Source organism: Ctenopharyngodon idella, chromosome 24, assembly GCF_019924925.1.
Source record: "Ctenopharyngodon idella isolate HZGC_01 chromosome 24, HZGC01, whole genome shotgun sequence".
Taxonomy (NCBI): domain Eukaryota; kingdom Metazoa; phylum Chordata; class Actinopteri; order Cypriniformes; family Xenocyprididae; genus Ctenopharyngodon; species Ctenopharyngodon idella.
The window spans coordinates 13,200,516-13,214,706 of NC_067243.1; the positions used below are offsets into that span (position 1 = coordinate 13,200,516).

The 14,191-nt window shown below is 38.1% G+C and overlaps 1 protein-coding gene across 2 annotated transcripts in view; it reads right to left on the reverse strand.

Moving 5' to 3' along the window:
* Positions 1–14,191, reverse strand: part of spon1b (spondin 1b) — a 77,261-nt gene that overhangs the window by 10,079 nt on the left and 52,991 nt on the right. For both annotated transcript variants that reach the window (XM_051884576.1, XM_051884575.1), the window contains exons 7-11: positions 11,210–11,274; positions 6,253–6,454; positions 4,965–5,105; positions 2,439–2,514; positions 1,678–1,863 (exon numbers count right to left, since the gene is read on the reverse strand). In XM_051884576.1, the coding sequence (XP_051740536.1) occupies positions 1,678–1,863; positions 2,439–2,514; positions 4,965–5,105; positions 6,253–6,454; positions 11,210–11,274 (670 nt within the window). The remainder of the gene's footprint in view (positions 1–1,677; positions 1,864–2,438; positions 2,515–4,964; positions 5,106–6,252; positions 6,455–11,209; positions 11,275–14,191) is intronic.

Genomic DNA, 14,191 nt, shown 5'->3' on the forward strand with positions numbered 1-14,191 from the left:
ATATATATATATATATATATTTTGCGTATTTAGAACATTTTAATATATTCTTATACAAATATCTTATACATAATAATTGAATATTGGGAACATTTTAAATTTTACAATATTTTAACATTTTAATTTTTATACTATAAAATATTTTTTTTTCCATCGTTAAAACCCCCGTGAAAATCAAGATTTTTAATATTGTTTATATATCTATGTGGTGTTTTTAACATGCTTTAAGACAAACCATGTGCAAATTCATGTCAACAGCATTGCTGAGTATTTTCTCCTTAAAACTGCAGTGAAAAAAAGACAGTCTCAAACCCGCGGTTTGAAATCGCTGGTGTCTGTGACGTCACAAACTACCTTGTAAGCAATCACGTCAACGTGCTGACGGGCTTTAGTATATCATTAACAGTGAACTAGCAGGGGAGTCTCGAGAGAAGCCAGATTATCCCGGTATATTTTTCTGTTGATATGAAAAATCATGTAAATTTAGCAATATAGTGGGTGTATGATGTATATCACGATGTTATGATGAACTATATGCCTTTCTCCACTGACGTTCCGAGGTGTTTAAAGCGTTTGTAAGGATACAGATTGTTAGCAGGCAGCTGTCTGACTGGCAAACGGGAACATGGTTTGTGTAACATAAGCAACACATTATTAGCTGTTTAATAACATAGTCAAGCAAAAGGCTAATCATATTAATTAGTTATGTGTCCGACGTTGTAAAGCGCGATACCATCGTGCAGCATTTACCTCAGTAAGTTGACCGAGCGGATCTCTGAGCAGGCGTGAGCGAGGAGGCGGGGCTAATTAGCATATTCATAGATCCACGTATATTAAATAAGGCAAGGGTGTAGAGTTACATTCAAGCGATTTTAAGGTATAAAGACTTTTTTTCAGAGGAAAAAACATTTAAATATGTCATTTTGGTGATCAAAGATGAGTTTTAAGGGATAAAATTATTGACTACAGACAGGGGGACTTTAAACATTCAAATGTAGCTTTTATTTTGGCGGAAAAGTGAAAAGGACATGTTCTATATGTTCTGGAGACTATATTTACTTAATTAAAGTCACAGAAGGCAATATAGCAAATTTGATATAAATTTGATTAACTGTGCAGCCCTTACAGCTGTATAGATACACATATCTAAGTAAAGACAGCCAACCACTGAAACGCGAAGACATTATTTGCAGTTTAACTTACCAAGATTTTACACTCTGACCCAAATGGTGAACCAACCAAAGTGCAAATGTCCTATTGATTCTTTTAAACGATAAACCGCAATTTATAGTTTACGGTTATGGTTTATAGCGTCTACCTCTCCAACGAGAGAATCGATACCTCGGTCTGCTCAAGCAGATTGCGGGCATAAAACTCCACAGCAGCAGTTTGAGGTCGGATAAGGTTTTCTTAACCTTGAAATCAGAGGCCTTGCATTTTTCTACATTACTCTCTGTAACAAGACTATCAATTAATAACATACTCCGCTCAAATCAATGATTTTTATGCATGGAGTTCTGCACAGCATTTTTATTCCTTCCTCGTTCATTTTTTTTCTTTCCCTTATTCCATGCACCTTCCTTCCTGGCACGCTCTGAGATAGCGATCTCTAAATCCGTCAGCCTCAAAGGCTTTTATATGCACTGGAGAGCTGGAGACCAGCATTATCTTGCTCACCCTCCTCGCTGCAGCCCGGACCCATGCAGGGCTCAAAGTCTTGGGTGTGCAGACAGGGCATGATGGGGTCCAGCTGCGCTTTTAGCATCCTCTGCCTCATCCTTCGACCCTTATCGCAGGTAGAGGAGCTACAGGCCGACCACGGAGACCAGTTTGAGTAGATGCACGTCTCTGGAATGTTGTCTCCTGCAGAACAGTAAGTGGACAGACTCATTAGGTTAAATTGCACGGTCCATGAAAAGCAGTGACACTTTAGCAAGGCATTTAATGGGAAAAACATTGACTTTTCTTTGTGTCTTCGTATCTTTTCGTCTTTTTTTTTTTTTATTCCTCTCAGTGGTGCTATCAAATCATTCCCTTACCAGCCAGACAGTAACACTGGCTAAGTTTGGAGCTGGACTAATGGCTGCTAGTAACGCAGAAATGACGCTCTTTAGCTATAAAAGAAGCAAGTCTAGCACCGCTCCACATTGTTCATTCTAGTCCTCATCTCTCTATTCCTGAAACTCACAATAAACTGGAGGGAAACCACAGGTAATTATCTGACTCGGTGCATTAGCCAACAAACATAATTGAAGTGCACTATGATAAAGCATATTGTTCTTCTTCATCTTCCTGTTGTTTGACTTAACCATGACAGAAGGGACATTGGGAGGTTTACTCTAAGATACCTGCTGGCCGCCTTGTTCATTAAACTGTCCGGTGGCTATGTTTTTAAATGAGGTGCTACAAATTGGATAAGATAGCGTAGCCATACGCACCTTCCTCTTTCTCCTCCTGAGCAATATCAGCGACGATATCGTCTATGGTGTCGGGCACGGTATTGCACTGCTCTCCCTGCAGATTGGAAGAACATGGATCAACTTCATAGCACCTGATAAGATCCACCATTTGCCATCTGATCACTATCACGCTAAGCCCGGCGAAAAAAAAAATCTCCAGGGGCAGATGATTGTAAACTAGCTGGCTGGAGGCAATCCCACGCTTTACCCCACTCAAAAGCCTTGAGATGAGATTCTTCCCAGCTGTGAGATAGAGATGAAACATCTGGTGTGGAATATTAAGTGTTCTGGATCATGCCGATAAGTTCCAGAATGGATTATTTTAGAATTGAATACTCCAAACACTGTCATTTGAAGGATAACAGATGTGTTATGAGAGTTGCTGTGTTTTTGTGCATCGCGACTGCTTGCCTTGACATATTTTTGTAAGCAATTGCTTTAGTTTATTTAGCAAATGGGCTTTTATGACTCAGCAATTCATGGTCAGTAACTATATTAAACAACACAGCTGTTCAGGGTGAATGTTTAAACAAAACGGTCCCATTTTGCCATAAAACAGGGAATAGACATAAATATATCCTTAAAAAAATACATACTCAATGTTATGGCCAGTAACTGACAAATAAATGGCCAATATTAAAAAGTTATATTATTATGTCTAAATAAATGACAAATAAAACATTTTAAATGATACAAGTGAATTTAGGCATCACAATTTACACTATTACAAATGGATATTAATTTTGATATTTGCTAACAATTACATTTAACAGTCATATTAAAATATAAGTGTTTTTTTTTTAAAAAGATTAATTAACAATTTAAAATAACTGCATCATTACTCCAGTCTTTAGTGTCACATGATCCTTCAGAAATCATTCTAATGTGCTGATTTGCTGCTCAAGTAACATTTCTTTTTATTATCATCAACGTTGAAAACAGTTGTGCTGCTTAATATTTTTGTGCAAATCGTGATACATTTTTTTACAGGATTCTTTGATGAATAGAAAGTTCAAAAGGATAGCATTTATTTATTTGTGTAACAATATAAAAACTTTTACTGTCATTTTTGATCAATTCAATGCACCCTTGCTGAATAAAAGTATTAATTTTTTAAAAAAAAATTTATGCCCTTAAAGGGATAGTTCACCCAAAAATGAAAATTCTGCCATTATTACTCAAACGTTTCATATTTTTGATAAAATCCGATGGCTCAGTGAGCCATCCATTGTCAGCAAGATAATTAACACTTTCAGATGCCCAGAAAGCTACTAAAGACGTATTTAAAAGTTCATGTGACTACAGTGGTTCAACCTTAATGTTATGAAGCGACGAGAATACATTTTGTGCACCAAAAAAACAAAACAAAATAACGACTTTATTCAACAATATCTAGTGATGGACGATTTCAAAACACTACTTCATGAAGCTTTGAAGCTTTACGAATCTTTTATTTCGAATCAGTGGTTTGGCGCGTGTATCAAACTGCCAAAGTCACGTGATTTCAGTTAACGAGGCTTTGTTACGTCATAAGTGTTTCAAAACGTTTCGAAATTTCAATGGTTCATGTGACTTGGCAGTTTGATACACGCTCTGAACCACTGATTCGAAACAAAAGATTCGTAAAGCTTCAAAATCACCCATCACTAGATAATGTTGAATAAAGTCGTTATTTAGTTTTTTTTGGCACACAAAAAGTATCCTCTTCGCTTCATAACATTAAGATTAAACCACTGTAGTCACATGAACTGTTTTAAATACTTCTTTAGTACCTTAGTGTTAATTATCTTGCTGTCAATGGAGGCCTCACTGAGCCATCTGATTTTATCAAAAATATCTTAATTTGTGTTCTGAAGATGAACGAAGGTCTTATGGGTGTGGAACGACATGAGGGTGAGTAATTAATGACAGAATTTTCATTTTTGGGTGAACTAACCCTTTAAACTTTGATGAAATTAATTTCATTAGATTTTTGGGACTTTTAGGACAGATGTAAAAATACCTAGTTCTGTCATAAAATAGATGCTACAGGCGGATAGGTCATTAATTCAACCTGCTGACAATAACATCGTAAACTCCACGGTACAAGCTGATTGGTTCCTGTTGCATCTGCAGCCAATGAGCTTGCTTCTCAACATTTAAATAGTTGGTCACTGTTTGCTGTAGCAGTTTGCAGTGCACTGTCTAAACCCTCCACCTTTCCCAGCTCCACCTGTATAGATCTGCTACGGGTAATTTGTGCAGCAGCAGCAGCAGCATGTCTTACTCGCTCACAGCAGGGTGTCTGTGTATGTATTGGCAGTAGCAAGTCTCGTTACTTGCTCTGCAGCATCAGCAATAATCAACAGCAGCTGCAATATCAGCTGCTGATAGCTATTCCTCCAAGACCAAATACATTAACATTGCCATATCCATTACAATGCTAAACACTTCTGAGAGTTGTCATGATAGAACTATAATTATAAACAAAAAAGACATGATGAACATGTTAGCTTTTAAAATCACCTTTCTTGCGATTCTCTCCACTACCACTCGGGCGAGGGGTGCCATGGGGCCACCGGAAGGGTCATAAAAGGGACTCTGTGGGTGATCCAAACTGGTGAGGGGTCGAATCCGCTCCTGGGGATTGCTGGGTTTATTGGGAGACTTGGATATAAATATGAAGTGGAGGGTGACAAGAGAGAGAGGGGAGGGAGGGAAAGAGAAAAAGAGAGGCAGAGTATGTGACTTTTGGATGCCATCTGCCAGGGCCTCCCAACTTTCATCTCCATATACATCATTCATTCACTCTGTAATATTCCCTTTATGAGTGATTTATGGCCTTGTTTCCTGCCTCTGCACTTTGGGTCACCTGACAGTTATTTGCGTTCCACTCCAACGCCTTCAGAGAAACGCTGCAAAACAAAGACCAACTGCTGCTCCAACTGCTCGGTTAAGCTGAGTTCAACTTCTTTTTATTTCTTTCAAGGAACAACTCAGGACTGTCTTGTACCAGCAGGGGGCATCGTGTTGAGCGCTGGTTCCACTTAGCATTTGGGAAGACTTAATACTGTTTCCACTGAAGGGCTCTTGAGTAAATATTAAGATGTTATTGACACTAGAAGCAACATAGGATACAGTGAAGAAACTGCCTTATTTGCACACTATTTTTTTTTCTTTGCTGTATTTATTTATCTAGTGTAGCCTTGGATTATGTATATTCATAAGCAGTAAACTAAAAATATGAGCTACAAAGTAGCTTTTGCTTTGTTTATATAACAATTTCATTTCCACATTAAACCTTCAGGGCAAAACAAAATATTATTCCATTATAATTAAGGCTGTCAAAGTTAATGTGTTAATGCATATGATTAAACATTTTTAACACATATTAAAAAAATGGCAATAAAACTTTGACATTTTAACTTACATTCTGTTATGTATGATTTCTAAACAACTTATCAGAAACTTAAGAGCTGACTGTAACTAATTAGAGTGCGCATGAAAATATATAAAATGTGAATATTTTAAATAATAAATAATCTATTGATAGCCAACTTATAACAAAAATTCTATGTAAATAAGACAAACCAAGCAACTGACTTGAAGTCTTATCATAAAGAGTTCATGAAGACAAGATCTTAGATTAACATACAGTAGAGGAGAGAAGAGATTTATCAATTTATCACTTCGATTGTTCAACGTAGCTTCAATCCACAATGACTCACGTTGACCGACTGTATATGGATTCCATTTTGAAAGATCTCACGGTATGTTCTAAATGTAATAATGTAATCACTCTATGAAAGCTGACCTCATAAGTGACCCCGCTGTCAGTACCGGCGTCCCACGGCACCAGATCCTTCACCAGTCTCTGGACCCAGCCGCAATCCCTGGTGCAGAGGTCCTCCCCAGACAATCCCACATTCCAGTCAGGGCTGGGGCCCAACATGGTCAGGAATGACATGAGATGACGGGCTCGATCCACTGAGAACTCTGCCGAGGGGGCGGCACGCCTGAGAGAAGATGAGGGAAAAGGTGAAGCCATCTGAAAATAAAGTTATATTCCAAACAAACATAGCGCCACGTACAAGAAGTCTGTGTCATGTGTTGTTCGCTGAGGCATAATTTGTTAGAATCCATGCAGATGGTAATTAATCAAACTAATTGCCCTGATAACAAACCATCACCAAAGCAACTGTTGCCATTTGAGCAGAGCAGGCTGCGCGTTTGAAGATGTTACTTGGATCTATTGATTAACACATATTAAATATTCATCATGAAACCAGCACCTTATGACTCTCACAGCCCACACTTGAGAGCAGAAGAAAGAGGAAGAGAGAGCCGTGCACTCCAGGCAGATGAGAATTAAACTCATGTTTTGAAATAAAAACCAAGGACTTGTGTCTGCCGAAATAAAATAAAATCACAGGATGAATGGGGAACAATAAGCTTAAAGTCACAAACGCAAACCAATGATACTCAGTTGAGACGACTACAATATAATTGGATAATGAGAACCTATATAACCCTTGTAAGATAAAATAAATTGAACCCTAATATCCCTGACCTATGTTTTTAAATGCAACAAGCCTCAATGTTCTTTATTTCACTATATGTGGGAATGTGAGGAGGTGCAAAAGTTTTGAGGTGGGGTGACTCAATGATTCTCAATTTATTTCTTCTCCAATTCCTCTAAACCCAGCACTGTGTAACTGAGTATCTAAGCAGACAACCGTTCTCTGCCTATTAAAAAAAAGAAAATGGTGGACTTATGTCTAAAAACCAGATGTTCAATTGCTCTATGTTGGAAGAATGTTAGCTGCCCTTCCTTAAAGTCACCCTGTGGTGAAAATCAAGTTTTTGATGTTGTTTATATGTCTATGTGGTGTCTTTAATATGCTTTAAGACAAACCATGTGCAAATTCATGAGTCAACACCATTGCTGAGTATTTTCTTTTTAAAACTGCAGTGATCTAAAGACAGTCTCAAAAACGCAGTTTGAAATCGCTGGTGTTTCTTACGTCACAAACTGCCTTGTAACCAATCACGTCAACGTGCCAGTGGGCTTTAGCTAATCATTAACTATAACTGCTCTGAAGCAAGGGAGTCTCCAGGTTATCCTGCTATATTTTTCTGTTGATCTGAAAAATCGTGTAGATTTAGCAATATAGTGCGTGTATGATGTATATCACGATGTTATGATGAACTATATGCCTTTCTCCACTGACGTTCCGAGGTGTTCAAAGCTTTTCTAAGGATACTGATCTTATATATATATGATGATTCATAATGATGATTCAATGATATATACAGTATATAGTACACCCCTCACATTTTTGTAAATATTTTATTACATCTTTTCATGTGACACCACTGAAGAAATGACACTTTGCTACAATGTAAAGTAGTGAGTGTACAGCTTGTATAACAGTGTAAATTTGCTGTCCCCTCAAAATAACTCAACACACAGTCATTAATGTCTAAATCGCTGGCCACAAAAGTGAGTACACCCCTAAGTGAAAATGTCCAAATTTGGCCCAAAGTGTCAATATTTTACGTGGCCACCATTATTTTCCAGCACTGCCTTAACCCTCTTGGGCATGGAGTTCACCAGAGCTTCACAGGTTGCCACTGAAGTCCTCTTCCACTCCTCCATGACTCCTCCATGACGGTGGATGTTAGAGACCTTGCGCTCCTCCACCTTCCGTTTGAAGATGCCCCACAGATGCTCAATAGGGTTTAGGTCTGGAGACATGCTTGGCCAGTCCAGTGGTCGTCTTGGAGGTGTGTTTGGGGTTGTTATCATTTTGGAATATTGCCCTGCGGCCCAGTCTCTGAAGGGAGGGGATCATGCTCTGCTTCAGTATGTCACAGTACAGGCTGGTTCCCTCAATGAACTGTAGCTCTCCAGTGCCGGCAGCACTTATGCAGCCCCAGACCATGACACTCCCACCACCATGCTTGACTGTAGGCAAGACACACTTGTCTTTGTACTCCTCACCTGGTTGCCGCCACACACGCTTGACACCATCTGAACCAAATAAGTTTCTCTTGGTCTCATCAGACCACAGGACATGGTTCCAGTAATCCATGTGCTTAGTCTGCTTGTCTTCAGCAAACTGTTTGCGGGCTTTCTTGTGCATCATCTTTAGAAGAGGCTTCCTTCTGGGACGACAGCCATGCAGACCAATTTGATGCAGTGTGCGGCGTATGGTCTGAGCACTGACAGGCTGACCCCCCACCCCTTCAACCTCTGCAGCAATGCTGGCAGCACTCATACGTCTATTTCCCAAACACAACCTCTGGATATGATGCTGAGCACGTGCACTCAACTTCTTTGGTCGACCATGGCGAAGCCTGTTCTGAATGGAACCTGTCCTGTTAAACCGCTGTATGGGCTTGGTCACCGTGCTGCAGCTCAGTTTCAGCGTCTTGGCAATCTTCTTATAGCCTACGCCATCTTTATGTAGAGCAACAATTCTTTTTTTCAGATCCTCAGAGAGTTCTTTGCCATGAGGTGCCATGTTGAACTTCCAGTGACCAGTATAAGAGAGTGAGAGCGATAACACCAAATTTAACACACCTCTTCCCCATTCACATCTGAGACCTTGAAACACTAACGAGTCACATGACACCGGGGAGAGAAAATGGCTAATTGGGCCCAATTTGGACTTTTTTTTACTTAGGGGTGTACTCACTTTTGTGGCCAGCGGTTTAGACATTAATGGCTGTGTGTTATTTTGAGGGGACAACAAACTTACACTGTTATACAAGCAGTACACTCACTACTTTACATTGTAGCATAGTGTCATTTCTTCAGTTTTGTCACATGAAAAGATATGATAAAATATTTAAAAAATGTGAGGGGTGTACTCACTTCTGTGAGATACTGTATGTATATATATATATACACACACACACACCAATCAGGCATAACATTATGACCACTGACAGGTAAAGTGAATAACACTGATTATCTATTCATCACGGCACCTGTTAGTGGGTGGGATATGTTAGGCAGCAAGTGAACATCTTGTGCTCAAAGATGATGTGTTAGAAGCAGGATAAATAGGCAAGCGTAAGGATTTGAGTGAGTTTGACAAGGGCTAAATTGTGATGTCTAGATGACTGGGTCAGAGCATCTCCAAAACTGCAGCTCTTGTGGGGTGTTCCCGGTCTGCAGTGGTCATTATCTATCAAAAGTGGTCCAAGGAAGGAACAGCGTGAACCAGCGACAGGGTCATGGGCTTATTGATGCACGTGGGGAGCGAAGGCTGGCCTGTGTGGTCCGATCCATCAGATGAGCTACTGTAGCTCAGACTGCTCAAGAAGTTAATGCTGGTTCTGATAGAAAGGTGTCAGAATACACAGTGCATCGCAGTTTGTTGCGTATGGGACTGCATAGCTGCAGATCAGTCAGGGTGCTCATGCTGACCCCTTTTTTTAAATTCATTTTATTTTATAATAGTTTATCCAACATATCTAATACATATCACAAAAAGTGATTTATGCCTCTAATGCTTTAAAAAAAAAGTTATGGGACACCACAGTGTGCCCTATTGGTGGAAAGTGCCTTGTACGTTTGACTTGATGGTTAGAAATAATTAGCGTCTGCCATTCCATTCCCTCTTCACGGGGTAAATTGGTTGTGGTAATTGACAGTCTGATGTTAAAATAGGTCAAGAGAATGTCCTGATGTATTGGAGCTGGAGGGAGGCCATTAACCTCAATCGCAAAAGCACCGCGGGGGAAATGCTACTCTCATCAAAAAACGGAAGCCTTCGCTAAACAAAACCGCACATAAAATATTAACCGCCTCGTTAGTGAGCGGGAAAGAAACATCTACATACCCAGCAGGTGCTAAAGAGAGGTTTTTTTTTTTTTCATGAACCAGACCTTGTTGTTTTCCACTAAAAAATACTCACCCAGGAGAAAGAAGACAATGGAAAGATTCGGAAACTTACACTACCGTTTAAAAGTACGGGAAAATTGAGGGAACGAATTAGTACAACATGGTCATGATTTAACTAATTAGTAAGTCAAGGGAACAAATTCTCAATTCGTGGCTACAATATTTTTTATTTTTCATATCTGGGGTTCCATACAAAAGTTTAGAGTCAGTAAGATTTTTAAAATGTTTTTGAAAGAAGTCTCTTATGCTTACCAAGACTGCATTTATTTGTCCAAAAATAGAATGAAACTGACTAAAATTTAATTTATTCCTGTGATGGGAAAGCTGAGTTTTCATTCTTCAGTGTCACATGATCCTTCAGAAATCATTCTAATATGCAGATTTGGTAGTCAATAAATAATTCTTATTATTATCAATGTTGAAGATGGTTGTACTGTTGTATTTTGTTGTATTTTTTGGAAACTGTGATAAAGATAAGAATAGATTTTTTTTGTATCTGTATTTATTACTGTCACTTTTGATCAATTTAATGCATCCTCGATGAATAAAAGTACTGTATTAATTTCTTACTGTCCCCAAACTTTTGAATTGTAGTTCAAATAAAATTCACTGTGTATTTTATGGGGTTTTCAAAAACTCATGTACAAGACCTTTTGGATATGGAGATTCTTTGGTTCTTCAGTTACATATTTAATATATTCTGTTGCCCCCATTAAGTTTGGACACACTTGGTTTTATATTTTGTCATATGGTCTAATGCAATGACATTCCTACATTTTTAAGTGTGGCTAAAGTGTCAAAATACTTTCTGAGGCCTCAGTATAAATGTAAAAGTACAAAAGAGATGGAAACTTACACATTAAGAGGCTGCCAGGCGGGCCACTGGGCTTTGGTTTTGATAACTGTCATAACATCATCACCCTGCGAGAGACAGACGGAGAGAAACAGACAGAAAAAGAGAATTTGAATTTTTATTGCATCCTATATATAGAACAACAAGTGTGCTGAGACAAAACAGCAAGGATTTTGTGTTCTACTTTCTTCAATTTGTCTATCTTTCCACCACTACAAAAAGAAAAGTTTCTTTTCCTTGCTTTATTTCTCTCCCTAAACATCTGAAATTATTATATTCATGGCAATACTTCACTTCTGGTTGTGTGTTTAAGATTCATGCTATTGTTTGGAGCATTGATCCATTTGTTGTTGTTGTTATGTGATACCTGGACCCAAGGGAAAAAGACACCATGCTTTAACAATACTTTATTGAGAACCAAAAGAAACAGCTATAATAAAACCACATTAGTAAAGAACAGTCAAAGACATGTATAAAGAAAGAAAGAGCGTGATTGAGACAAAAGCAACAGACAGAGATCGACAGGCACAGAAAGAGTAAGAAAAGCAGGCTCTGTACGTATTCATCAGGGGATGCTAGGGGCTGAAAGAAGTGTGTTCCAACATTCAGACAGGATCCTGAAGGTACAAGTAAGCGCTGACAGTTTCAAGTGCAATACTGAAGTATAATGGAGCTTGTGCCTTATCGGTTCATTATGTAGACCTCTGTCTGATAATGCACTGCACACTGAGAGAGCGTTTAGTTTAAATTCCAATTTTTGTCCCAAAGTGAACAGTTCACAGGCATCTTATAAACAGTGTTGAGGGTAACGCATTACAAGTAACTTGAGTTACGTAATTGGATTACTTTTTGTCAAGTAACTAGTAAAGTAGTGCATTACTTTTATGCATTACTTATATATGCTTATAAATATGCATTACTTTTGAATTTCCACCAAAATATTTTTCAAATAAGTAACAGAAGTTACTTTGTTTTCCCATGTATTGACTGACAGTTCTCCTGTCCCCATGTTGGGAGAAATCATAAGTGCAGCGGCGTTGTGTGTAAACATGATGGTTATTGTAGTTCTAGACTAAATGTGAGCATTTACTCATCTCACTTGCACAAAAACAGATTCAATATTCATCAAAATGAATACAAACAGTGAAATACAATCTCAGAATATTGCACAAACCTGCAATAATTAAATATATATTAAACAAATATACTTTATGTATTTAATCTCACTTTATCAACCAATGTCTTTGCTGCTTACCTTTGATTATCCACTATTTTAGATAAACATCACATTTGTGTATTATTTTAAAAAAAAATGTATTGCTGAAGAATGTTGAACTTCCTTCTCCTGTATCCTTTTCTTCTTCAATTTAGAATAGCAGCACAGCTGAAAGGTTTGTTTGAGCTGCGCCCCCTACTGTACAGGCGTAAATATGCATTTCCTTCAGCCTGAGGCTTATTCATTTCACTTTTGGTGTGAAAGGGCCTTTACATTTGCCAAAAATAGAACTTTTTTATTGTTATTAAAAAACAATCAAGCAAGCCCAGCCCAGGTGAGAAAAAGTAACACAAAAATAATGTAACACATTACTTTCAATAAAAAGTATCTAATTAGCGCAATTAGTTAATTTTTTAGAGAGTAACGCAATATTGTAATGCATTACTTTTAAAATTAACTTTCCCCAACACTGCTTATAAGTTAATACGTTTATCTTATAAGGCATCATATAACTGGCGTGACGCCATTTCAAACAAAAACGGGCCAAAACGAAGTTCGTTTGGTGTTCATTTCGGAAGTGCGAAACAGCATGCACTGTAAACCCTAACGCTCAAAATACTCAATTGGTTTGAGTCGGGCAAACTCAAATTAAACAAATTACTTGAATCAAATTAACTTTTATGAGCTTTTAGAACTTTCTTTTTCTTTTGAGTTCATGAAACTGAAACGCATTTTAAGTAATCTGAATTGTTTCACTGTTTTGAGTTTTATGAACTTATTTCTTCTAATTTAGACAAACGTAAATTTACCTGAAACCGGTCAGAGATTTCAATTTCCCAGCTTGCTTTGACATGACACTTGAAAGGGAGAATAAAGTTAAGAGCAATTAAAATGTATGGGTATAAAATTAAAATCTGCCAGTTCTGCTTATTTCTTAACTTAAAAAATTGATGTAACTGATTACCTCAAATTTTTTGAGTTTTGCCAACTTATTCGGGTTTACAGTGTGCCAAAGTGGACTTTTCTGAAAAATTCACTCCGGCTGGTAAACACCTTCGAACTACCACTGGTTCGTGGCGATTGCGTAATAGGAAGGTGTGCTCTGGGCTCCGCCTACTTTGACATGGAAATCTTCTCTGGTTCATTTCTTCTGTTCAGTCCATTGAGGTCAGATGTTCGCGAGTAAAAACATGATTATAATTTTTAATTATTATGAATATGTCATATTGGTAATAAAGAAAGCAAATGCTTTCATTACAAATACTTTTTTTCTCCCTTCAAATTATTCTTCACTTCCATTGACAATCTGACGTAAGAGCTTTTGTAATGACAGGCCACTTTGCACCAAATACAGTTCAGCACATAGATTCAGGTTTGGTCAGGAGTGTCAAAATGCACTGAATATGGCCTGTGAAGTGTCTTTGAGACCCCTGACTTAAATTCAATCTATAGGCACCAAGCGATCCGTCATTACAAATGTCCTCGCAAAAACTCTTCCGTCAGATCAATGAAAGTGAGACTACTGAAAAATTAACATGCTGGTGGCAAACGCTCTTTTGATGCAGAGCTGAGTGAGGAAAGTATCCACACTCACAGTTTGCCGCCCAACATCAAACAGACGTACAAAGTGAGTTTGTACATTCCTAATGGCCTGCGTGAATTACATTAACGCAAAGACAGCCGATACAAAGCACCATAAAAATCAATATTCACTTGCTTACTCAATGCTTATTGGATCGTTTCATGCAGATTTAGTTTGGGAGTTTAAA